Raw genomic sequence first — 27,388 nt, 5'->3', positions numbered from 1 at the left:
AATACATGAAATCACAATTTTGTAATACAGTTTTTAAAAGGTAAATAAATAGCTAAATTTACAAATAAAGTTTTCATGGGAGATTTTAACTACAATTTTAATATATCAACTGTCTCTCTGTTTCCATTTATAAAATCTATTTTATTTGCTAACTCCTCATGACATGTGACAAGAGCGCATGCAAATAAATTAGTGGTGGGGAAAAATGTGTATTGAAAGAGACAAAGTTATTGTAAAAGCTCTTATTTTTCATCTTGTTGGTGACACAGTCAATATCTTTATAACTTGTTCCTCCACAGAGTCTGTCACAGATTAAAGTTGCATTCAGCTGCTCGCTAAGTTACTATAGTACAGCGTTTACATTAATGAGATGGATGTGGTGCAAGAGGTCAGATACCCAGTCAGACTCTCCACCCCCGAATAAACCACAGGATGAAATCCATTTAAATAGCCACGCTGCTCAAAGTTTCTGCCCGTGTTTTCTTCCTCGTTTTCAGCTTTTCTTCGACCAATGGCAGTCACCTCTGACGTCTGAGTGACAGGAGATGTGACCTGCAGGCAGCTGGTCTGGACATGGTGGTGGTCCTGCGGGGCAGAGGTCGTGGACAGGGTTGTGTTGGCGACGTGGGGATCGCACACTAGGCTGTCCTCCCGTAACTCCTCCCACAAGTTACCTGAGAAAAATAAAGAAATATCTGTAACTCTGTAACACAACAGAGCCATCTTTAATGCTACCACTAACACCTGAGTTTTATTCCTATCCATCGTATTGTCTCAACCTGACTCTCGTACCTTGCAGCTGCAGGTCTGTCAGACTGGGGTTCAGCGTGTCGATGTCATAACTGGCATCTCCCTCCAACAGCAGGTCCTGCATGCTCCTGGAGCTGTACTCAGCCTGCAGGGTGCCATTGTACACAGGTGGCATCTTACCAGCCATAGGGGAGTGCAAGCTTCCAGAGGCTGATGGGATGCCAGCTGCTGGCTGCTGTCCACAGGGTGAGTACAGGGCAAATGAGTTGCTGGGGTGAGCAGCAGCAGGGGGAAGGTAGTAGGGTTGCTGAAGCTGAGCGTGGGCATACTGTGGACGGCGACTCGGGAAGCAGGGCGGTCGAAGTGGGGCCGGGGTGCAAGATGACGAGGCGGTGTTGTATATGGGGGCCACTCTGGATAACAGACCTGAGTTGGTGTAAGATGGCAAAGACCTGAACTTCTCTGGTCTCTCCCCCAGTAGACGATCAAGGTCTTCTGTAGAAAACGTGTATTAAATAAAGTTTGAATCGAATAAGATGAACTAAAATTTAGCAACAGGTCAGATCAGCAAACACTGATTAATTCTTGGCATTGACATCTTTCGATAAGTTTAAGGGACCCACCTGGTCTCGCCATGCTCCTGCGAACACTGACGGGGTCCTTGCGACGCCACTTGTGCAGCTCCTCCTGCATTTTCTCCACCTTGGCCGGATTGAGAGCCCACAGACAGCCTTTGCGGGACGAGTTCCCATTTTTGTTCTCCACCTTCTCAAAGCACTTGTTCAGGGAGAGGTTGTGACGCACGGAGTTCTTCCATCCATCAGGAGCTGACTGAAAACAGAGGAGTGGACGGATGCAGAGGATGAGACAACAGATTTAAAGCAGCTGCTTTATAATGTCATGTCAGATTTTTTATGGTATTATTAGGGCTGCTATGTTTTTATGTAGACAAATTTTTCGGCACTATGCCGTGTTTAGTTCCTTTAGCCATGGATAATTCAACAAGAGTCTACAGCAACACCAGCAGTTTTTCCAAGATGCTTATGGTTCAGATGTACTTTCCGCTCTCCATATCTGCAGCAGCTGCGGACTTAGATAGGTCGCACAAATGCACAGGCGGTTCCATACATACTACGACTGACAGTTTGTGCCATTGCAAATTTTAGGCCTCACATAGGTTGCCATAGGGGTCTGTGCAAACTTTCACGGACATGGGCAGATGAAGACATTTACATCACACCGACCAAAGTGGACCCTGATGGACTATCCCTGACACATGGAAAGTATGAATTTGCTTTTACACCCACCAGTGCTTCAAGCTAAATGCTACCATCCAGTGTTGGAGTCAAGACCAGCTAAACCAGTGGTTCCCAACTGGTGGTTCATGGGTCCATTCTGAATGGACTGCAAGTGACTCATGAACATGTCAAGTTTGTAAAAAACACTTTATTTTTAGAGTACAGTGAAATTACAGCACCTAAACCACTGTTCTAAACTGAGACTAAGTCATGACCAAGACCAGAGTGAACTGAGACTGAGACAAGACCAAGAGTTAAAGGGGTTGTGACCAAGTGAAAACCAAGACCAGGTCAGTGTGAGTCCCACACTACTTGACACGCTTACGATAAAATGTGGAACGAGCAAGCCATCACCACTCCTCAAACTGATCTGAAAGATCCATACTCTTATAAAAGCCCCCAGAGAAAACAAATGGACTGTACCGGTGTAGTACTTTTCTAGTCTTCCAACCGCTCAAAGCACTTTCACACTACACATTCACACACTGGTGGCTGAGGCTACCGTACAAGGTGCCACCTGCTACTCAGTAACCATTCACTTGCACTCACACACCGATAAAGCAGCCATCAAGAGCAATTTGGGGTTCAATATCTCGCCCAAGGATACTTTGACATGCGAGCTGGAGGAACTCCACCAAACCACTGATCTTCCAATTAGTGGACGACCCGCTCTACCTCTGATCCACAGCTGCCCCGAATGAAGACTCCTCTTCGTGCATCTCTGTCCATGCATTTTGTATATGTGTGTATGTATATAAATGCACGATGAGGATGTTTTGATAAAACAATCAAAAGGCATTGCAGAGGTGAATTTTATGTATGGGAATGTTCCATTGCTTTGTATGAGCAAACACATACAAACACTAAAGAGCTGAATCAACTTAACCATCTTTGTTCAGCACTCCTTTTTTGCACAAGCCAGTTAGTGATACCCTCGTAGTTGCGGTCTTGAAGTTTGAGACAAGAAAAAGTGGTCTTGAGACCGGTCTCTACAACACTGCTATCATCAGTGTGCTACAGTTTCATGTTAGGACAAAACATAGTCTTTGTTTTAATTTGTATCACACTATACAGTTAAACTATACTTAAATATAATTTTTTCTTGCCAGTAACTTTCTTCGCGTTCAGTAGAGACATCTGGCCTCACTACAGCTCCCACCCACTGCCTGTGTTTCAGTATCTATGTGTCAAATTAAACAAATGATATGAGTGTTGTTTCAAACTTACTAAAATCCACACACAGAAACCAGGACACCCTCCTTACCTGGAGGCCATATGAAAACATGTATTCATTTTTCCACCATCTGCAAAATTTAATATCTGCATGCCATAGCAAGAGTCCACTGAACTGAACTGAACTCAGAGGCACTTGATAACATTCTGAAAGATGTATCTCAAAAATCACAACTTTCCCAAAATACGTTCCTCAGAGTATGTATCACTTATCATCTGCTTCATGTGTTTCTGGCCCTGCAGCCTGTGTTTAATGTTACAGGCAGCTGTTTGGAAAGCAGCCATCTATAAGGTGCCTTCTTGAATATGAATGGCAGCAAGTCTCTGAGCTCTTTCCAGAGGTGAGTCTGAACTCATTTGATTTGTAGATACCTTGGTTCCTTTGAAGAATGTACAGTATTTGTGATGACCGAGGGTTCAGACAGAGGTCCAACCCTGCAGCTGCCTCATTTTTATCTATATTAAAACACAAGGGCATGTGTTTAATTCACCAAGCACTCTCTCAACGGGATCATATAATTATGATGTGTCTTTGGTTTTACGATTTGATTTACTGAATGGTGAAACAGTTCGTGCAACATCCTCTTAATGCCCTACGTACACACACACACACACACACACAGACATACTGCCAACATTAAATAGATACAAAACACCTCCTCATTAAACTCCCTATGCCAGTCTCGTGCCTCAACTGGTTACACCCAGCTGGTCCAGGGCCACCAAGCTGCAGGTGTAGCAGTAAGTCATTTATCATTAGAGAGTAATTACTGTCACCTACAACAAAGATGTGGTTTGGGACCTTTATTTAGAACAAAGAAAACGTGCAAACCTGAATGTGCAAACCTGAACTTGAACCCTTTAGCGACTGTTGTACTATAGAAAGAACATCGACTGATGCAGAGAGACTGCTGGGGCAGAAATTCGAATGGTTTTTTTTGGAGTTGTATGTCACAACCACATGTTGTTTTACAGTCCTGTTTGTGCTGCACAATATGTTGTCTTTTTTTAATTGTGATCGCAAAGTCAACTGGCGTAATAAACACATCACAAAAGACTGCGATATTGTACTTTGAACAGGAATATATTGAGTTACATGTATTGTTGATTTGTCACAGTCTGCTTGCATGCCAGTGGTTTGTTGGACTGGTGCTGCCATATCACTTGCATAGTTGAAAGAGGAAAGTGTGACAAGATGAGTGTGCACAAAAGTGTGAATGCCAGAAAGGAACTAGTGCCTAAAAAAACATAGCACATCACCTGTTTTGCAATGTGTTGAATACAGGAGAGATGACGTGGCACAGGCAAGGGTACTGTGCAAGAACTGAGTACAGATCTAGTGTGTAGGATTTAAAGCCATCTCGCGGTAAGGTTGCAACACTGCAACCGCGTGTAGGAGACCTACGGTAGCAGATCGCCCAACACATTCTCACTACGACCTCGTCACATATTGACATTTTGGTCATGGACTTTCAATGTCCACGTACGACGTGCAAGGTACCCTGGGTGCGTTGGTTGTTGACGTTCTGGGACACTGTGTCAAGTTCTTTTTTTTCAAGATACACTTTCATTTTCACAGGAAATTTAATGTTTACACACCATAAATGGACCTTTTTATTCCTTCAACAACAAACACACATGTTCAGGTTTAGGCAACAAAAGGAAGTGGTTGGGATTAGAAAAAAGAACAGGGTTTGGCTTTAGAATCTCACGGGACGCAAGCACCGCTCTCTTGGGTGAAAGTTGGTGTTTGTTGGACCCATCCAACATCCCTCCCACCTGCCCCACTCTGACTTTTGCCGCCTTAACTTTCATCCTTGTCACGTCGCGTACCATGCTGACCCTAAAGGATGCCTTTTTCGTTGGTTTCTGACGCCGCATGTCACTACCTAAGCGCCAGATTTCGACAACTTTGGAGGGGGACATGTTTGCCACCTTGAGCCAGGGTTTGGTTTGTCTCTTCTGGACTACTGTTGAAACATGGCAGACTCTGCTCAGCATATTAAAAAAAGGAGCTCCTTCAAAGTTGATGAAAACACAACGATTCTTATTTTCAGGTGATTACACACTACTGAAAACATAGTTATGAATATATAGCATTTCTGACAATCCCCCTAAATCCTACAAACTGGACCTTTAATGTCAGTTTATCACAAGTAATAAAATTATCGCAATATTCAATAATGTTATCGTACATTGCATATTTTTCTCTTATCATGTAGCCCTACTTGTGCATATGATAGAGGAAACATTAATTGTAGTACCTTAAAATATGGGAAGTGTTCAGTCATGAAGCTGTAGATCTCACTGACTGGCAGGCTTCCTGTCTTGCTGTTCTTCAGTGCCAAGAAGATCAAGATGCTGCAGTCACAAAGAAAACATTATTTTACATTAGCATTTTATGTACGTGTTATGTGTGGCGCAAACAAAACGCTTAAATTTTAACGTAGCTTAGAGTCACATGAGAATTCTGCATACGACTTCCTGGATAAATGTTAGCAAAGTATGTTGATGCAGTGTTACCTGTATGAGTAAATGGGCTTGGGGAAGAGGGACTGTGTCATGCTCTCGTGGTGTGAGTGAGTGGAGAGACTTTGGAGAGAGTATTTTGAGCTGCTGGACTGTTCACTATTAGGATACAGTTTAGATGAGACCTGTGGAAGACACACACGGATACAAATCATGACCTAAAAAAACATAATAAAAGACAGATACTATGTCTTTCAAAGCCACTATTTATTCATTTTTTTTAATCTGCGGCAGCAAATGTGGCATATGTATCATCCACTGCTTTTGAAACACATTGGATGGCCTTATCTTGGCTCGTGTAATTGCGATACCCTTAAATCGTAAAGGTAAACCTATAACTCCCTCATGAATTGATTAATATACATACACATCCCATCTTCTCGAGCATTCCTCAATGGTTCAACTGACACACTCACTCACCTGCTGCAGAGGGCTTGATGAGCTGTAGGATGAATAGCTTTGGGACATGAAGGGCTCCACTGGTAGAGTTGGTGGTTTTGGGTATGAACTCTGCAGAAATTAGAAAATAAAAGGAAGTTGTTTTGCTCTGTCATTATTGGGCTAATAGAGCAATTGGATTTGAGGCTTCCACTGGCTAGACTCACAAGTCAGTCTTTAGAGGCTTTGTTTAACTAAAGACTGTCCTTCTCCCTGATTTTGTGTTTAGATGGGCGGATACAATTTCAGAGTTTTAAAAAACTCCCTACGTTGCAGAACCAATAGTAAATCTGCAGGGCGGTCCTTCGGTGGCTCGCTGAACTCTTGTGCTTGTAAACATAGTCCGACTGCGTTAAAAGTTTTAAACAAAGTCGCTGTAAGTCCTACATTTCCACAATCTTGTGGACTGAGCACACGTTTGATAAAACGGAGTTAAATCTCTCGGCATACATTTTCAAGCTCTCTGTGTGTTTGTTTCCTTCCTTTTCAAAAATGCAAGAGGTGTTGCTTTGTTGCCGGCCGTTTTCTCCGGTGTGTTAAACACACTTTAGAAAGGAGTGTCCCCAGACTATCCACTGGCTGACCAAGCTAGTTCCAATTTAGCACTCCACTAGCTGGAAGGAGGTTAATATGATTTTGTCATGTGGCTCTCCAAATTTTATCGGACCAAATGGATAAAATCCTGACAAATCAAACACTGGGTCTAGTTGGGGCCACTCGAGTATTTGCGTCAGTCACCAGAGTCAGCAGCTCTTCCGCGTTGAGCTGAACAACGTTGCTGATTTTTATCATGAAACTGCTTTATTCAGTGCTTTTACAGGTTTAAATCACAGTGCCCGTAAAAACCTCCTGACCCTTTGGATCAGAAAAAAAGGTGAGCACACATTAGCAGTTGCTGAGCTAGTGGCCAACCTGCGATGAGCCAAATAGTGTCGAGAAAACAATAATTTGTAGCATGAAACTGCTTTACTTTGTGTTTACTTTTTTTTTGTTAAAAAAAACCTGGTCCATTTGTTTTGGAGAGGAAGAGACCTCTGTGGATAGTTCAGCTCCTGGTAATAACCTCCTGAACAATGAACACTAAAGAAATTTTCAGTTCACACATGGCACACAGGAAAAGTTTTACATGGTTGCGATCTGCAGTCCTCTCCACTAGATTCTGCTAAATCCTACACATTGCTCCTTTAACATTTGCATTCAAATTAATCTTCTATTATAAGTAATGAACACCAATGAGCTGCTTCAGTGTGTGCAGGCATGTGTGTGTTTGTAGTAGTCCTAACATGTGAGGAATAAAGTAAAAGCACATCACTCTTTATTCACTCCCTTTGTTGCTGCTAAACCTTACATACTTCCTATGTCACCTTCCTAATATCAATTCGTCATGATTATTACACAAATTAAAATAATAGGTGAGAATAAAATTAGTGTACCATCAATCTAGAAACCTGAGCGCTGCCGTTGTACTGCTCCCAGGCTGTTGGCACCTCGCCGTTTGAGCCGCGTGAACGAGTGTCAGGGCTGCACACGTCCTGCAGACAGCTGAAGGAGGACTGCTGAAGGCAACCCGCAGCCGGCACTGCTCCATCGCTGAACTGTCGACTGTACGGATGGAAACGATCAGAGTCGACAGGGCCTCGTCCAGATGCTGATCCTAACCCTGTCCCATCAGCGCTGTGTCTCCTGTTCATGTCTGCGGTCCTCACTCTGAAGGTGTTGCTCTCTTGCTGGGTGAGGCAGATGTCCCTGTCCTCTTTGCTCTGTGGTGAGATCATTATCACAGTTTGATCAGAGACAGAAATCACAATCTGTACTAACTGAAGACAAACCCATCAGGGCTGGGTTCAATGTGTAAGATCATGTCTCCACTCCCATTTATGTATCAATAAGCTGCCAAGATGCCAACTACTTACTGAGAATCCCCTGAAGCCATAATTAGGAAACTGTAATAAATACAAAGCCTTGTAACCTGAGCCTACATGCATATTGTTAACAGGGATGGACAGTGAAAATCTGTGGGTGGCACACCGAAACCAAAGACAATAACTGAATTTTAGGGGGTCTATAATGCTGAAATACTACAAAGGTTAGCTGAAAACTATTTCAATATGATAAGGAATCACATACGGATATACATTGCTTTCTCATTTTACAGTTCATGTTATATATTATCAGATGTGTGTTGACACTTGGAGGCACCGCTGCTTAAGTCTTGAAGTTATCAAACCTTTATTTCTCGAGCAGAAGAATATAAGCTTTTTATTTTATTGTAATATATAGACGTTGCACTAACAACAACAATAAAATAAAAAGCTTATATTCTTCTGCTCAAGAAATAAAGGTTTGATAACTTCAAGAGCAGAAGAATATAAGCTTTTTTTTATTGTAATATATAGACGTTGCACTAACATCAACAATTACTTCTGGGTAGACAACTGGCAACTGATTTGACAAGTTAAAGGATCGATTGATTTGACAGGTTGCCTAATTGCTGAAAAATAAGACGTTACAGCAAGCAGCTGGTTAGCCTAGCTTAGCATGAAGACTGGAAACAAGAGGGAAAGCCCTGGCCTACAAGCACAACTTTACCCATCTAAGACAAAGTGTGGAACATAATCCCCCCAAATTTGTTATTTTTAGACTTCAGTTTTTGTACAGATTAAGCAAACAATACACAACTTTAATTTCTGAGCTTTAATAGTGTTGATGACAATTTTTTTTACTTTCACACACAGGGAGGCCAGCCTTTTCCACTTGTTTCCAGTCTTTATGCTAAGCTAAGCTAACTGGCTGTTGGATGTATCTTCATATTTATCGTACAGACACAAGAATGGTGTCTTCTCGTCGAACATTCGGCAAGAACGCAAAGGAGCCTATTTAGGCCTGGGACGATCTGCAATCAAATCATATATTGGCGACTGGAGGGTTGCCAGGCGATTTGCTGGATATCAAGGCGATTTTGAAGAGAAAAAAAAAACGGCGCTCTACCGTGTATTAAGAGATGTTTTTTGGGGAAATACATGACTGTCAGAGAAGCCCTGTTTACAAACAGACCTACAATCCGTCTCCTCTCCTCTCCTCTCCTCTCCTCTCTCTCTTCTCAGCGTAGGGCGCCCTGTCAGCCCTGTGCTGACAGTGACAGGGCGCATCTCTCTGATCCGAAGTGACACAGCCCGTTTGCTCATGCTTCGGGGTCGTTCAATAGAGTAATTGCAAATAAATATTGTTTTAATGTGTAACTATTGAAATGTTCACAAGAGCTTTCATAAATTCCTACAATGTTGCAGCACTGCCACCTTTGCAGGTTAAAAGTTAATGACAGCGACTTGAAGTGAGGAGGAGTAACACGTCTCCGGCTTGAGACGCTCACTATTGCATGTGATGCAAAATATTAAAATAACGTCAATATAACACAAAAAATATAAAAATGCGGTGGTAGGCCTAGGCTATAGCCTATACCAAAGATGTAACTCCCTCCACCCCACCCCCTTGGCAATTTAATCGTTTTTTGGCAATCTAGAGCAATGACAATCCACAATATGTATATGAGGCAATCGCACAGTCCTAAGCCTATTTCCCAAAATGTAAAGTAAAGGTAAAGGTAAAGTTCCACTGATTGTCACACACCTGAATGTGTGAAATTTGTTCTCTGCATTTGACCCATCCCCTGAGGGAGCGGTGAGCAGCAGCGGTGCCGCGCTCGGGAATCATGTGGTGATCTAACCCCCCAATTCCAACCCCTGATGCTGAGTGCCAAGCAGGGAGGCAATGGGTCCCATTTTTATAGTCTTTGGTATGACCCGGCCGGGGATCGAACCCACGACCTCCCAGTCTCAGGGCGGACACTCTACCACAAGGCCACTGAGCTGGTAAACTACTGGTGTTGAGAGGGGAGTGCCACCTAAATTAAGAATACGCTTTTTTTCCCCAGGGCATAGTTAAGTCAATATTTGTGAATATGAGCTACTCTCTCTTAAAGCCAAAAAAGTGTCAAACTTGTGATGAGTGATGTGAAGTCTGTAGTTTGGAGCTGCTCCATAGATAATAAATGGGAGCCCCACTAAATGTTTAGTTTTCTTTTTTTATACCCAAATGAGCTTTATTCTATTCATCTATATTATTCTGCTATACTCAGAACATCTTCCTGTATTTTCTACCAGTATTTTTGGACTGTCTTAGACCATTAGAGCGACATGTATGAATTTTGAAAATGGGCATAGTTTCCAGTACAGCAAGTGGTAAAACTAAGAGGTTGTTAGAAATACCAGTTAAGGTTAGCCATTGTTAGCAATACCACTAAATAACAATGCATTACATTACATTACAATGCATTATTGACTGTTTTAATGAGACACAAATAAGACAGAAGTGCTAATAAACAGTGTATAACTACAGTTTTCACTGCTGTTGATGCGCAGAGCAGCCTTAATGGATTTTGGTTGCAGTTGGTAAGGTTCCCTCGACTTTTCGAGATGCAAATTCAATTTCAAGGGGCACTCCAGTTGAAATTTCCAACAAGGAACACAGACATTCCCCAGTGTGATTAGTTTGTCTTTATAAATACAGATCAATTGCAGAGTAAAACAGTTGTCTTTGGAAAGCCCATGAAAAGCAAAGGCCATTTGCCCGTGTACAAGCAGAGCCAGAACAGATGTTTTATTTCAAGTGTTTCTCAGGAAAAGCCTGTTCTGGGTTAAAACAGAAAGGCCCAAGGCAGCTCAGTACCTGTGATTCTGCCATCTGCTGGCAGGACATCACATGAGGTTCACAGGTGTGTAGCCTGGCCTGAGGGGTTGATGTTTGAGGCTTGCTACTAACGTGAGAATCTGACATTCTGCACCAAAATCTGCTCCTGTGAAGAGATGGAAAACAGGATAAACTTGAGATGGGAGGGGGAAATCTATCATTCGTCAGTCATCTATATTAAATCAGTGGGGGTTTGCATAATTTGCAATGGACAACATTTTGTGAAATGCGCCTGTGCACCTTTAAGTGTCAAATAAGATAATTGATACTATTCTCATGTCTGTACAGTTATGCTAAATATGAACTTATCACCAGCAGCTAGTTAGCTTAGCTTAGCTTAGCATTAAGAACACAAACAGGGGCTTTGCGGAAGTGCCAAAAGCTGCAGTTCCTCGAATGGCCACTTGAGGCTGGCTTCACAAGAGAGTCAATCCCCATAGACCCCCATGTTGAAATGTCCAACTTTACAGCAGAAATGAACATGTTTACAGCCTGGCACAAAAACGGTTTTGGTCTCTATAGCTAATTTCCCCGTTCATGACAACTGTATGGGGGATGAATGTTTACATACTTCATCTGATTACATTTGATTAACGATTAAAGTTAGGCATAGTTAAGGGCGGGGCCGCCTTGAGTGTCAGGCTTTCTTTGACGCATCACAAGCCTAGCTGGCACGTTGAACTTTTGGTTGAAATGAAAATCGGGCTGACGATATTTTAAATATCAAAGGATGTTAGAATTTCACATTGTGTAAACGTTAACATGATGACGTTTTGCAAATGTGGGGTTTTGTTCTCCCTACCTTTGACTTAATGTCATTATTCTATGTCAAGATTTCATTGACATTAAGACATTGGATCTTGGTTACTTGACAACACAACTTACAACCAACAAAATATCAACGCCATCTGTCCTCATTATTCTATGTCTAATTGACTTTGGCATCAGACATTGTCCTGACATTGAATTTTGGTCACCGGACATCACAGCCTAAGTTCAAGCAAATATCGATGTCAAACGACGTTGGTGGCCAGCTGGGACAGTCTCATCCAAATATGGTCACTTCTGGCTCCAAAACTCCAAGATGACGACAGCCTAAATGCCAAACTAAAGGCTACAGAATGGAAGTCAGCAAACCAGTGGGTGACATCACAGTGACTATGTCTATGATAGAAACATCTGTAAACATCGTAGTGGCGCCACTTGGCAGATTTTGCTTCCAGTCTTTATGCTGAGCAAAGTTGCTGGCACCATATTTACCATAACAGACATGGCAGCGGAGCGTTATTTATCATCTTTAATAGTTAGCAAGAAATCATATTTCAATCAATATTTTTGCCAAAACATCAAACTATTCCTTTGAATTGACCCTTCAATAAGTCCCGCCCCCAAGTGCAGACTGACCAATCATAATGTCACATCAGGCCAGCTCAGACCAGGGTTTGACAGGGTTCACTTTTACACTGTGATCTGTAGCCTATAGTTTGGCTTTAGCTTCTAACTATCTTTGTCTTTTTAACCTGTTGCTGCTGCTGAGTCAGTTTAACATCCTGGATATATCCTTCAAACACAGACTGTAGACCCCTCTGTCTGCTTCTCTCTGGAATCACTGTTTCATTTTTCCAAAAATATGATAATCTTTGTACAGGGAGTGCAGTTAGTTACAGTGTGAGCTCCATGTTTACTTTGACAGCTTGTTGGACCATCACAAAGTGGCGGGGCTTAGAGAAAGGTCAACTGTGGAATCAGTTAAGAAAGGAAAATGCAGAAAATCAAGCTGTTTGTTTGATTTATATTGCTGTTGGCACATGACAGGAAGCATTTCCAAAGTGTTTTAGCAAAGCACTTTGTGTCACTGATCCCATGAGATCATATCTACTGAGTCATTATTCTACTGTAAATCTGCGAGACACACTACACTGTGTCCTCTGACAGTTCATTTTCAGTGCCAGTTTATTAAAACACCACAGTTTGACAGTGGTGGGTGTACATGTTGCAGGGGATTTATCCGGCCGAGTGTAAAGAAGTGTTATCTGATCCCAGCTGAGGTGACAGACACGTGGCCCAAGTTCCAGTAAAGGTAACCTCAACCCCCCCGACATAAACCAAGCTCATTAAAACTGCCAACAAACCATGGCTGTTAGCTCATGTAAAGCCAAATAATGCTGAGGCAGAGAAAGTGGGATCCACCGCTCCTGTAGTGTGTGTGTGTGTGTGTGCGTGTGTGTGTGAGAGAAAGAGAGAGAAGTAGCAATCGTAGCTCTTTCTGTTCACATCAAAGGAGGCTAAAGTGTCAAGGTGAAAGTTGAGAGATTGCCTTTTAACCACTGTGGCAACAAATCCTCTCATCTGCTTGACAGACATGCTGCCATCAGCCAGAACGGATGCACTTACAGAAAGAAAAGTATACACTTCTGGTCTGTGTGTGTGTGTGTGTGTGTGTGTGTGTGTGTGTGTGTGTGTGTGTGCCGTGTTCTCATCATTGAAAGAAATAAATGAAAAGAAACTGAGCAGTGGACAGTTTTTTTGGGGTTGTTTTAGTCTCTAAGGTGACCCATGTATGAACAGGTTTAACGTGCAGGTAGCCTCTCAAAAGATGATGGCAGCAGAAGACTTTTATTTTGAAGAAATTAGAGATTTGTTTTACTATAAACTGATGCAGAAAAGGCACAAAATGGTGCATAAAAACGAACCTATTGAATGCAGGAAATTAAACATTTGAACACTAGCTCTTTTTACACAGAGATCATGCTAGGACCGCTACAAATTCCCCTCTTTATGCTGCCTTTGCATATTGACACAGAACCAAAAGACAGCGGCATCATGCCACCCCAGTGTGTGATTGTTGACAGCATGCCAGCAACGTGGAATTAAATGAAGCGTGAAAGATGTGGCAAGTAACATGGCCTCTAGTTGGCCTCTAGTTTGACATGTAACATATGAGTCAGCAGCGCTTTCTAAACAATAACAATGGTATTAACTTGGCAATAAAAATCATTTACTGTCCCTGTTTTATGGCAGCCGATCTCTTCCTCTGCTCAGAGGCTAAGGAGCTCCCAGACCTTATTGTTTTCTCAATTTGCAGATGTTTTCGGCCACCATTCTCCTTCTTTGAGTTAGCTGCCAACTGCTAACAGCTACTTTTTAAGTCTCCCGTGGTACACACACATCATCCTGTCATCAAAATGTCACACCCATGATCCCATCCTGCTGCCTGTCCTGTTCATACAGAGGTGGCATAGCAGCATGAAATTCCTGCCATTAAGAGAAAGTGTAAAAAGCGCTACTGCCTCTTCAAGACTTCTAAACTTGAATAGTACCGTCCCGACAGTATAAACATCGCTGCCCTTGATCGGAACTTGACAGGGTAGTAAGACGTGCCCTAATCACATTCCTTCTTTGCAATTGTGAGATGTTACTGGCAGTAAAATTCAAGGAATTGTTTTCTCTGTACCTTCAGGCACAATGTTTGAGGAACTGAATGTTTCAAAGTACACACATGACTTCAGTATCACAAAGTGCTTTTCAATGCATCCTAATTAGATAGTATCAATATTTTCAATCAGTAAAGTTAACCCATAGGACCAACAGAGAAACATTTTCAAGATTTCAACTCTGTGCCTCTGATCTTAAATGATAGGTTCACAATTTTTCAAGTCTATCAGGTGCCTATGAGAACATTAGGGCAGATTATGAGATGGCACAAAATGTATGGTCCATATTTGGTGCAAATATGTATTCAAACTTTCATCTAAAACTACTACCAGACATCAGCAGACTGTGTAAGTCAAATAAAGTTGATGTTTTTCTTAAGTTACAGTATTTTTGATATAAAATGTCCTCTTTGTGTTTCGCTGTTGGGCCACAGTGGAGGAACAGTAACGCAAAGAGGGAAATCTGTACTAAAACCACTGGATTTGTCAAGAAGTCTCATATTAGCCTCAAGTAAATGTCTGAATAAATGTTTGCACAGCACATGTGAAGGGGGCCTTTAAAGGGCCAGAATGAACAGGAGGAATGACTACAGCATGTAAAACCTGTTTCAGTATTTAAATGGGCACCTGACTACTCAGTTAAGATGGCTTTGGAAAAATGTGAACCTGTCCTTTAAATTGTTATGTGCACCAGTGACGTTTAATGGCCTTTGATAACACATGCATGCATTCCTTATATGCAAATATTGCGCTTTGTTTTTCTGTATATGAATCAGTGCAGTTACTGCCAACACTTCAGATGGCAGCGGCATGCTGTAGGCACAACAACGTAGCCGTTTAATATTTTGTGAAATAAAAAACGGGTGATAAAAAATATATTTTCACAATCAGCAAATGTCTGAAGTTGTAGACTAAGTTTACATTAGACTGATACAGAAATTAGAAGTTAACACAACACTGTCAAACCTGATCACTGAGAAAAATAAGTAACAGCAAAGAATTGTTAATTAATTGTAATAATATTTTGGGCCAAAAGCACTTTTTTATTATATGTTGATTTATTTTTTATACCAGATGTTGGTATGTCTGTTTTAACTTTGTACATTTACTTGCAACTTTTTGCACTAGTATTTTACCTCAGTATTACATCTATACACTGCATCTACTGTACATTTCAGGAGGATATTTTAATTTAATTTAATTCAATTTTATTTTATTTTATTTATCTGATTTTGTTTTATTCTATTTTACTTTATTTTATGTTTTTAACTGTACTATTATTGTACTAGCCTATTTGTTTTGACAGCTATAATTACTACTCACTTAACTGATTATTATTTTACATACAATTTTTTATTTTTATTTTTTTAATTTACTGTTATAGATAAAACTATAAACTATAAAAGATTTCTTTGGGACACAATCTACAGTCCTTGTTTGGTGCAAATAACTAATATGAAGCCTCAGCAGTTACAGAATTTTTAATAAAAAATGTCCTCTTTGTGTTTTCCTGTTGGGCTGCAGTGGAGGAACGGTAATGCAAAGAGTACCACAAAACACTGGATTTGTTGAACTCAGACTCATATTAGCCTCAGATATACTTTTGAATAAATGTTGAACAGCAGGAGGACTGTAGATGTTGTCCCCATCACCTACATTTTAAGCACATGTGACAAGGGCCCTTAAATGACCTGAATGAACAGGAGGAATGATTACAGTATGCAAAACCTGTTTTAGTGTTAATATTGGCACTTGGTGGTTAGGCACCAGTCAAGACACATGAAAAATGTCAACCCTTATCATTTTCATTACTATTACGTGCTTTAGCAACATTTCCTGTCATGCATGAGTTCCTAATATGCAAATCTTGTGATTTGTTCGTATGAATCTGTGCAATTGCTGCCAACACATCAGATGGCAGCCGGCATGCTTTTGACATTTTGTAAAATAAAAAATAATTTGAAAAGAACTTAGTGAAAGTTTACAGTAGACTGCATTGATAGTTATGATTTAGGGAACATTGCTGATATAGAAATTAGAAGTTATCACAACACTGTAGTGTAAATTCTGTAATTTTGCTTTATTGTTGTTTTGCCCCTTTATTTTAATCTCATTGAAGTGATGCTGAAAGGGCCCCAACATGAACAAACAGCCTGACACCACACTTAAATTGTCATCCATCATGCAGTCATCATTCTCCTGATCCAGTATGCAAATCATATAGGCTGTGTCTGGATCCGACAGCTCTGATGCAAATCACTGCTGAGGTTTGGAAAAAGGCCAACAAACAATGTCAACAACCAGTTACAGCCAACAAGTTGCAGACATGACGATGCAGCTGTTTTTATAATTGCAGGTCACATTGTTGTAGTTCAGGTGATTCTCATTCACTCCTTGTAGGCCTATTTATACCTATGAAAAGGCACTATGAATCATACATAACCCACAAAAATGTGAGCCAGGACGCTGCAAACCAGGGTTTGTGTCACGTGTGGGACAAAAGTCAGCATTGAGTATTTTAAATTACGTACACCCCAATACATTGGTGGACTGAATGTATCGGGGTGGTGGTTAGCTGCACGTAACGGTTGTGTTTAATATATTTGGCACGCCCTAAAACCGCATGCGGTGTATGAATGAACAGAAGAGATCAGCTGTGTTACCATACATTCAGACTGGGTGTGGTGTTAAATATTACATCATAAACCGCATACAGCAGGATTATTCTAATTGTTTGGACTTCAATCAAAGCACCTCTGTCATGTTGGGACTCTGCAGACATTTTGTATCACCTGATAAAATCTGAGACATGTTTAAAAAGTGTTTCCTTCTGACAAGATCTTACATAAACAGTATCCTCTTCCACTTGAACCAAATCTGATGGCTGTCAATAACTTTATTTTTATTTGTTTGGGAATAGTTTTTGCTGTGGTTCCACAGGTCTTCTTCATTCTCAGCCATTATTTTCGTTGTGACCAGAGGCCTTATTTTATTACTTTATTTGCCAACACGTTAAATATCGACGCTTTGTCAGGGGACCTCGCGGCGGTATGATAGGCACTGGGTGGCAGCTGTATCTGATGCTGTGGCAACTACTGTAGTATAAAGAGCAAGAAAGTCCCGTAGGCCTGTGTAAAACCAAAAGTCGGTCAAAAACTGCAGTTCAGTCAGGAATATTTTTGTCAAAGGAAAACTTTATTTCCATTTGCAGTATTATATCTGGAGGTATGGCTCTGTTCTGGGGCCTCTCTGCCTTTGCTCGGGCCAACACAGAAAGCCTCTTCCACGCACCTGTGTGGAAAGCCTGAGGCAGAGAGAGCACACCTATCTGCCTTTCCACGTGGAAACCAGGAAGGCCTGGAGAGCAGCAGCAAAGACCCCCCAGGAACAGAACAGAGCAGCATCAATGACAAACAGAAATGACACTGATATGTCAGACACAGCATGAAAAGGAGGAGCTGGGGTGAAGGCGGGTTGCAAAGCAGCTTGCAGAGGAAGCAGCAACAGTAGGCAGGCCAGAGCAGTTTAAATAGGGCGCCCTGAATGAGATTGGTTGCATAGAAAGGAATCATGTGATCTATCAGCTGACTCCCTTCCATCAATCAGCTGCTACATCAGTTGATTGGGCTGTTTGAGATCAGCTGATGTTGCTGGGGTGTGAGCTGAACTTGACAACAAGTCCTGCCTGAACTAACACTATGCTCAGTTTCTTTGAATGGCTGCTCGAGGCTCCAGAAGCCAGTCAGTCCCCACTGTCCCCCCATGTTACAATGCCCAACCTTACAGCAGGAATAAACATGTTTACAGCTGGGTGCAAGAAATAAATTTGGTCTTTATAGCTAATTTCCCCCTTCATGACAACTGTATGGGGGGGGGGGTGAAGTTTTATATAACTTTAAATGTTGTGAAGGCTTGGACGGGCAGCTTTGAGTGAGAGGCTGTCTGCCGATAGTGTCCTCTGCTTCTTAGTCAGATCCACTCCTCACTCCTCCACAGTGCCACCCTCTCACCCAAATATGGTCACCTCTGGCTCCAAAAAACCAAGATGGTGACTGCCAAAGGGGAGTCAACAAGCCATTGAGTGACATCACAGCAGCTACGTCCATAATTTTTACAGTCTATCGTAAGAACGGTACTAATTTTAAGCCAAATCATGATGTTTTTTTTCTAAACCTATGTTTTCGCTAGTTTATCTTTTAAAAGACTGTATGCATGTAATTGTATTCCTGTATTTTGTCTAGTGCCTCATATTTTGACTTGTAGATCCACTGACAAAGCGTTGGTATTTGACAAGTTGGGATGAAAGCGGACTGAAAGTTTTTGCCCCTTTTAATAATATGATAGTGCTACAAATGAGTCAACTGTGCAGTTCTGTCCTTAAGAAAGGGGGCAAGTTTTCAACATCTTTAACAGTTTGCGACATTCACTATCAAACGATACTGTCAATAAAAGCTACATAACAAAAGATAATTGATTTTTTCAGACTTTTTTTAAAGTTAAATTATCCTCTATACTGATATCTTATGTTTGTAGTGTCGCTGTCCCGTGAGACTTACAAAAAACAGCCTGTTTTTAGCTTTGCGATGATGCATCTTCCAACTAGCCCAGGATTATTTTGAAAAAAGTCTATTTAGCTTAAGAAGTAGGAGAATCAACTAAAGATCGCATTGTCATTCAGTTCATTAGAAAAATTCAAACTCAGAATCATCAAATCTGGAGATACATGGTAGGAAGAGTATGAAAAATTGTAATGTGAAAAACTGTAAACTGAAAAGTAACTGAAGCTGTCAGACAAATGTAGTAACAGTGGGCTAACATAGTCACAATGGGCCCCAGCGCACGTTATAGGTATGACCTGCTCAGCTCGCAGATGTGCTCAGTGTCTCAGTCTTGACAAATTTTGCACCTAAACTAGTTACTGTGAATTGTATCGTCTTGTCACGTAGTCAAATAGAGACTTGACAGTGGACAACATCGACATACGTTACCCAGCAATTATGTAGAATGAGTATATAATTTTTTGAAGACTACTATTGAATATTTTACCAAAACATGTTAAAGCCATGACGGAGATGGGTTTGTCTTTTCAAAGGCATAAACGTTATTGACTATTGGTACAAAATATCAGATATCAGCCATTCAAGGAAAAAGAGGTGCATCTCTGTCAGTCACATCTATGTTGGTTGAACCCCACACAATTATATTCAGCACAATATGACGAAGCATGTTTTGATTTGGTTGAAGTGATGCTAAAAGGGCCCCGGCAGGAACGAACAGCCTCACGCCACTCTTCAAATGTCATGTGCAGTCATCATTCTCCCGATCCTATATGCAAATCATATTGTTTGTGTCTGGATCTAACTGAGCTGATGCAAATCACTGCTGACATTTGGAAGAAGGCCAACAAATAATGTCAACAATTTACAGCCAACAAGATGTGGACACGTTAAGTTTTTTTTATGATTGCAGGTCACATTGTTATGTTTCAGACATTTCTGGTTCACTGTTTGTACTTATACCTATGAAAAGTAAGGCACTATGGTTCATATAAAATCCACGCAATCATGAAGGAGGTTGTGATTACATGACCTATTCCTGCAGGCTGTCGCCTACAGCAAACGCTTTGACCCAGGAGACTGAGGCTCATGTCCCATGGGAAACAAAAGTCAACCTTATTTTAAGTTACATAGGTACGTAGCATCACATCATCACATAAAGTGATGAAGCCCAACAATATCTTTTATTCTAAACCTACCAATAGGGGCACTAATTCATAAGTTATCATACAAATCACTCATAAAACTTCAGAGGGCATCTTGTGGACTGTTTTGTGAGGATATGATGTATAGTTTGTTTGAACAATGGTCGTTCTAAGGGGGTCGTTGCTCCCAGAATATTACCCCTGGACCCCTCTCTGGCCGCCCTACCTGTGAAGAGTTTCATACATTTTTCACGCTCCACTTATCCCCAAAGAGGGAAGATTGTTATTTTTCATGGACAGTGATAATTACCATGCAAACTGAATTAGTATTAATGTGTTTATTGTGATGTGTGTATTATCAGTCTTTTGGAGAACAGAGCCTATGAGGGTGGTGATGGTATGTAAAGGTTATGCTAAATATATTTGGTATTCTATGAATGACATATTACCCAGCAATCATCACTGCAACTCTGTATTTAGAATACCATTTTTTTAATAGGTTTTTTTTATAGTTTATGCAGAACAGTTTTATAATAGATTGCTACTGACTATTTTACCAAAAAAAAGAGGAAGACAGAAGAAAATAATTAAGGCATACATAACAAATTGCACTGTTTTAATTTAATGTGAGCTCCTCTTTGAACACAGGTGTATGTCCCAGGTGCCTATCTAAATCAAATACACAGCCCCGTTTTCCACCCAACACATTGTTGGAGGGCCCGCTCTCTCTACAGGCCCCCAACCCCAAGACCCCAGTGCAACCACACTGCCTGCACAGTCTATATTTAGACCCCTGGTAGTGGAGCAGAAAGCACAGTATTTGCCTCTGAGATGTAGTGGAGTAAAAGTGTAAAGTTGCATAAGATTGGAATACTCAAAGTACCTCAAATTTGCCCAACAAATGTCCATTATGTGAGGCTCTTTTATGTCTACAGGTACATCTGTTTGTCTTACTGTCAGGATTTTATATTGACAGTGTTTTGTCAGCAGTGATGACACAAAAACACCCCCAGAGGTTAACCACCATTCAGCACTTGCAGCAGTGCCAACAGTATCAGTGCAGTGCTGCGTTCTCTCTTATGTAAACATGGAGGTAAACGAGTGTAAATCAGAGCAAAGAGGAGCTAAAGTGTTGCAGCAGTTTACATAAACATCAACATTGACATCACGGGAAAACTTTTAAATTAACTCACCTAACCTTTGCAAACAGTATCTGGCCCTTCTCGTTGTTATGGAGTTGTAGTTTCAGTTAGGTTTTCTCACTCAGACACGTAACCTCTGCCGACATCTGAGCTCATTATCCCTCGTGGATCTGTGCACCTCACGCTCTCTCTGCCCTCACAGTGAAGCACTTGGATTAGATTGACTGTCTAAATATGTATGGAAATGGTTAATGGGCTGGTTTCAGATTTTGGCAGCTCGGAATATCATCTTCGTTGTGTGTGTGTGTGTGTGTGTGTGTGTGTGTGTGTGTGTGTGTGTGTGTGTGCGTGTGTGTGTGTGTGTTTGGCTGTCATCCAGGCTAGTCCAGCAATAAGAGATACAGAAAGAAAAACCTGCTGCAACAGGTTCCAAAACATCTACTGGTGCAGTCATTGGCAGCTGGCAGCGCTCTCTTCCTTCTTCCATCAGTCTTTCTCTGCCTGACTGAATAGTTACTTGTCTGAACGGGACATAAGATACACTGCTGATCACAGCCAGTGGCAGAGAGTGGGCGCAGCGCCCTGGTTTCTGAGCTCGCCCCATGGCAAAGTAATAGAGTCTCACTTCACTGTTGCGCAGTCAAATGAACACGTGCACACGGAAACACGGGCAGAAACAGTTGTGCATTTGAAGCATGCAAAAAACACATGCAAAGTTACAGCTGAAAAAAAATCACTGGCTAGTCAATCTGGAACTTTCAGTTTCTGATGCAACCGTCATCAACTAATGGACATACCCATCAATCAGGCTCCTGTGGTCTGCGGGATGTGGAGTCAAACTAATCTCAGAACCATCAGGCAGCTCCTATGTTCGCTTTAAGATGCTCCATGAGGTCGTCTTTTTTAGCGTTTTCTTTTTTTCTTGAGAAATTTACTCCCTCTCTAAAACTTTTACAGTGACAGTGTGAGTCTCAAAGAGTAAAGGAGGCAGAGAAATGAAGGAGAAAGTGTGCGAAGGAGAGGGAGTAAAGGTATGTCACTACAGGTAGATTCATATCCTATCCTCCCGATGAACCAGGAAAGCAGTCACAGCCTTCGCTCGCTGCTATACCTTGAACAAACCCTGTCCTCATTGAGAGGGCGAGGCAGAATGACAGAGAGATAGAGGATTAATTACAAATTGAATAAACTCTTGAGTTACAGTGCAGAGCCTCTGCTGAGCGAAGCTACTGCCCGAGGCTCTTTCTGCCAAAGATGGAGTTCTTGAGGAGGGTGTAATGTGGGAACAGATTTCAGGGGGCACCTCAGTGAAAGTCTCATTGTCTTCAGGGGAATAATTGCCCCAGTGCTTAAGTGTTCTCAGTTGCGATATCATGTTTTGCAGAGCTGGAGCGTGTTATTTACCCCTTTATGATATAAAAGCAATAAAGCTGTGTTTCTTTATACTGCTCTATTCATTACCTGTCAGTGTTATTAAGCATTAGTCAAAGTTTTTACAATTCCAGATAGCAGATTTTTCATTTCAGTCACAAGGGTTACGCCCATTTAAGAATGATAAATCACCTTAAACTCAAGGCATAAACAGAGAAATAAATTCTATCATGTTGACAGATAACTGTCAGTGAACAATGTGGCCATGCTGACGCTCACACATATCTGCACTTTATATAATATTCTGCTGTATGTAAATCAGCATGGTGTCATCAAGGTTGAATTTAGACATGTTGACTCAACATCTGTTTGGTTGTCCTGACTCATCGATCTGGATTTAAATGACTAAAGAGTGCTCTGAGTCATAATGTTGACTGATATCTCAATGGGAACTGTTGTCTAATGTTTGTTGCAATAATTATGCTCCTTCACACTGTACCAGTAACAAATTACACCAGTATAGTGGTGTGGGTATTAAAGTGAATTCAACTGACTGGGAGGAAGGGGGCATATGGGCTACCTAGCTTAGCCTGCTGCTAAGCGACACGGGCCATCATAACAACTGGAAAAGCATTAGGCAGTCCCATAAATATTAAAGACGCCTTTGTTATGGCACAATTCAACGGCACAAACTACAGCCTGAACACTGCCGTCTAAAACAGACAACAAAAACTGAGCGGTGTTATCTTCCTGAGCGCAGGATTTGTTTTAGGACTGTTGTATTAGATAGCATTGGTTCTAGCTTTGTGTACCCAATAAATTGTCAGTTGATCTTATAAAACTGATAATGTGTCTCAAATCACATACTTCCGTTAGTACACTTCCATGTAGTATACTATGTGCACTATGTACTCATTGGCGTAGTGTGCGAATTTTGACAGGGTAGTGTTGTTTCAAACCAAACACTCACCGGAAATGACGACCATAAATTAGCTAGTTAGCAAACTAGCATTAGCATTCAGGTTATCATTCACTGTACCAAATCATGACAGACTGCTAAATTAACCCAATAAACATACTGCTGGCTTATACCTGACAACAGTATAGTGGTGCTTAGTGCAAAAAACACATGTATTTGTACAATGCAGCGACGTTCACGGTCGCACAGTCCTCGGCCGCTATTTCAAGTTTGAAAAGTGGTCCCTCCCTTTCCGCTACGTAGCCAAGATGGCAACCATTGAGGGCAAGAAGTGTCCATAGTTCCACACTCAACTTTTTGACCGTTTTGAGTGCACCATCCAGGTACTCATAGTGCACTGCATTTTTTCATACTTCTCAGTGTGAATGCACTTATGCACTCAAAATAGTAAGTGTAAGTACAGAAGTACACGATTTGAGATACAGCATAAGCCTTTATTGACAGCAGACAGTGAAGTCAGACAGGAGATGGGGCAGAAAGACGGTAATAAAATGAATCGGACCACTGGCAATTAGATATGTATCTTAACCAACCCAATCGCCAGAACAAATGTCGGCATTGTACGTTTCTGTTAACCACGGATATGTAACACTTGCGCTGTGTCTCAAATCGCGTACTTCTGTACTTACACTTACTATTTTGAGTGCATAAGTGCATTCACACTGAGAAGTATGGAAAAATGCAGTGCACTATGAGTACCAAGATGGTGCACTCAAAACGGTCAAGAAGTTGGTCGCCATCTTGGCTACGTAGCGGAAGGGGAGGGACCACTTTTCAAATTGGAAATAGCGGCCGAGGACTGTGCGACCATGAACGTCGCTGCATTGTACAAATACATGTGTTTTTTGCAGTAAGCACCACTATACTGTTGATATAAGCCAGCAGTATGTTTATTGGGTTCATTTAGCAGGCTGTAATGATTTGGTACCGCAAACGATAACGCGTATGCTAATGCTAGTTTGCTAATTAGCTAATTTGCGGTCGTCATTTCCGGTGAGTGCACAACGGCGGTGTTTGATTTGAGACAATACTACCCTGTCGAAATTTGTGCACTACACCAATAGTGCACATAGTATACTACATGGAAGTGTACTGACGGAAGTACACAATTTGAGACACAGCATTGTACATTATTAGCAGACAAGTTGAAACTTTGTGTTTCTTCACATTCCAACAATGCTCCAGTTAACATGTGGTTATGTTTAGGCACAAAACCTAGTCATGTTTTGGCTTACGACACCCATGTTTGGTGGAACAATCATCACTGGAAATGCAGCTACAGCTTGCTAAAAAACAACTGGTGTTGTTGTTTGTTGGTCTCGAATGGTGGTCTCTACCATCCCTTCTACCTTCACAAACAAAGTCAGCTCATTTAATGTAATCAGAAGTACGTCACATCAGAGACTTTGATATGATACGTATGAAACGTACAAATGTAACATATCCATGGTTTGCAGAAAGCTACAATGCCAACATTTTCCTCTGGCGACTGGACTGTATTAACCCTTACGACACCTCAACACAACTCGTAGTTGAAAGTAGCACACGTCTTGTCTGGAAGTTGTAACTGTGAGTGACTTAGTGAAAGTGGGTACGACGACAATACTTTGTTTCCACTGACTTTGTGGTAGCTCTTACAGGAACCAACGCCTTAAAAGGGAACTATGCCTATTTTCAAAATGTACATATTATACCTATGGCTTACGATGGTCCCGGGATATTAACAAACACAAACAACTCTTCCAAATCCACAAGCTAGATTGCTTCAGGTTTATCAGGGACTTCTGCCAAGATATACTTCTTCGCAATGGTCGACTCCCACATCACATACTGTTTGATATGTTGGTCTAATGCATTCATTACTGCCATATTCTGAAGAAGTATAAACTACTGAGCTGGGAAAACCTCATCATGTATAAAGATATTTGTCTTGTATAGAAGATTATGCATGGTTTAGCACCTCCTGCTCTATCTGGCTTCATAACCTTCAGATCCACTGCTGACAGAGCTACGAGAGGGGCAGTTAAGCGAGACTGCACAGTCCCACTGAGAAAAATTGCATTCAGCCGGCTGTATTTTCCTTCAGGGCTTCGCATCAGTGGAATTCAGTACAACAAATAATTAGAGAGTCTCCATCATATCACTCATTTAGGTTTTATGCCAAGAAATGGCTCGTTGACACCCAAAGATGTGAACACTGATACACATAATATTGAACTGTAACATGTGACAGTGGATTTTGTCTGTAACAGAATTACGTAATGTGTTTTTTGCTATAATGCAATATGTTTTGACCTGCTGTATTTTATTGTTCCCATTTAAGCTGTCTGTCATAGCAAACTAAAAGCATAGAGTAACATGTTTGTCACCGCACAGTCCATTTAAATTGTTTTTATTAGTTTCATAACAACTGTAATAAGTACATATAAAGTAGAAGATGAGTTTGATATGAAGGGAAACCCAATTCCATATTTCATGTCATCAGAAACGGTGATTTATGAGTCTTTTGAAAACATTCACAGTACCTGAGGCGGTGAGATTTATCACCTCACTTTTTGGCTTGAAGGTGAGGTTGAATAAATTCAGCAATTACTTTTCCTGTCCCAGGGATACTTAATAATAAAATGTGCAGCTGTCTTCCCAAATGACTGCTCTCGCTGTGTTTTTTGACAATTACCATTGCATTACCATTTCAGGTCCCTTATTAAAAAGCAGGTTCAGAAAAGCTAAGTACTGTCAAGTGGTAAAGCTTTCCAGAGAGTATGATAATTGCAGATTATTATTATGTATACTGCAGATTCACAGCTTGGTAAGAACAGCTGTTGCACGCAGTCAGTAATCCTCCACTTATGCCAAATACTAAACAATCCACCTGAGCTTTTAAGCAGAAAGTGTACTGCAGCATTTAACAAACATCATGCATGCCTTTTTTAAGTCGCAAAACACAAACCAGGACAGGATTGGCTTAAACTGTAGCTGGAAATGAGATAATATGATAATATGACTATGAAGATGCTGTCTTACCTCTGATAACCGACATCCATCGTACTGTTATTAACTTCCATCACTGCAGTTTTTGTCTGGATGTTGCCATCTTCGTCTTTACCACAAGAGCCACTACATTAAACAAAAATGTTTTGGACGTCATAACTGTGCGCGTGATTTGACCTCTGTGTACTGCACTTTTACCATTTTAAAATCCATTTTGCTCTTCATATACAGCAGATATATGAACCCCTGCCAAGGAGTTCAATGAAATGTTTTCCATCAGTTTTCTATAATTGATTTCCCTTATCTTCTCCCACATTGATCCTTTGAAGAGATTTGCCATCTGTCCTCTTGGCTCTTTTAAAATAAATTGAGGGACCCCACTGGTCCTAATCCTATGGATGGTGATGAGATTTGATGATTGATGATTTGATCCCGTCATTAAATTTAACAGTCTCAAAAACTACAGTGAGCCCTTGATCCTGCAGCATCTCTGTTCCAAAGATTTATGTTCTTGGAAGCTGAATGTTCTGTTGTTGACAGACAATAAATTAGTTTCACTAACAACAGTACTTTCAAACTTGCAGGGAATACAGTGAGTGTAACACTAAGAACGTAAGGAAATCATGTTTCTCTATCATCTCAAGACTTTATCCTATCAAACACATGTGACCATCCATTAAGTTTAAGGAGAACTCTTCAAGTACCTGAGCTAAACAGTATTACCATAGGACATGATGATACTTTAGTATGCAAAAGGTAAAACACAATCACTGGTG

The 27,388-nt window shown here is 41.1% G+C and overlaps 1 protein-coding gene across 2 annotated transcripts; it reads right to left on the bottom strand.

Annotated features, from left to right (window-relative positions):
* Nucleotides 1-217: 217 nt before the first annotated feature.
* foxn1 (forkhead box N1) lies at nucleotides 218-21,447 on the bottom strand. Of its 2 annotated transcripts, none has more exons than XM_078167123.1 (8): nucleotides 21,323-21,447; nucleotides 7,682-8,008; nucleotides 6,231-6,320; nucleotides 5,805-5,935; nucleotides 5,546-5,642; nucleotides 1,374-1,581; nucleotides 793-1,245; nucleotides 218-674 (listed from the first exon to the last, which is right to left on the bottom strand). In XM_078167123.1, exons 2-8 carry the CDS (start codon nucleotides 7,937-7,939, stop codon nucleotides 358-360), a joined length of 1,554 nt encoding a protein of 517 aa, XP_078023249.1. In that variant the 5' UTR covers nucleotides 7,940-8,008; nucleotides 21,323-21,447; the 3' UTR covers nucleotides 218-357. The 2 variants fall into 2 exon arrangements, with proteins under 2 accessions (XP_078023249.1, XP_078023248.1); XM_078167122.1 differs by lacking the exon at nucleotides 21,323-21,447 and adding an exon at nucleotides 10,974-11,090.
* Between the last annotated feature and the right edge of the window lie 5,941 nt (nucleotides 21,448-27,388).

This window comes from Epinephelus lanceolatus, chromosome 4 (assembly GCF_041903045.1).
Source record: "Epinephelus lanceolatus isolate andai-2023 chromosome 4, ASM4190304v1, whole genome shotgun sequence".
NCBI classification, from domain to species: Eukaryota; Metazoa; Chordata; class Actinopteri; order Perciformes; family Serranidae; genus Epinephelus; species Epinephelus lanceolatus.
Note: the sequence above shows the minus strand (reverse complement) of the source record. Positions and strands in the feature narration are given on the sequence as shown.

What these genes read in the sequence shown, in the direction of transcription:
- foxn1 (XM_078167122.1), bottom strand. Translation starts at nt 11,081, where the DNA reads ATGTCAGATTCTCACGTTAGTAGCAAGCCTCAAACATCAACCCCTCAG. An exon ending in AGCAGATGGCAGAATCACAG is followed by an intron (nt 8,009 to 10,973) that starts GTACTGAGCTGC and finishes ATCTCACCACAG; the next exon opens with AGCAAAGAGGACAGGGACAT. An exon ending in AAGCCCATTTACTCATACAG is followed by an intron (nt 5,643 to 5,804) that starts GTAACACTGCAT and finishes TTGTGACTGCAG; the next exon opens with CATCTTGATCTTCTTGGCAC.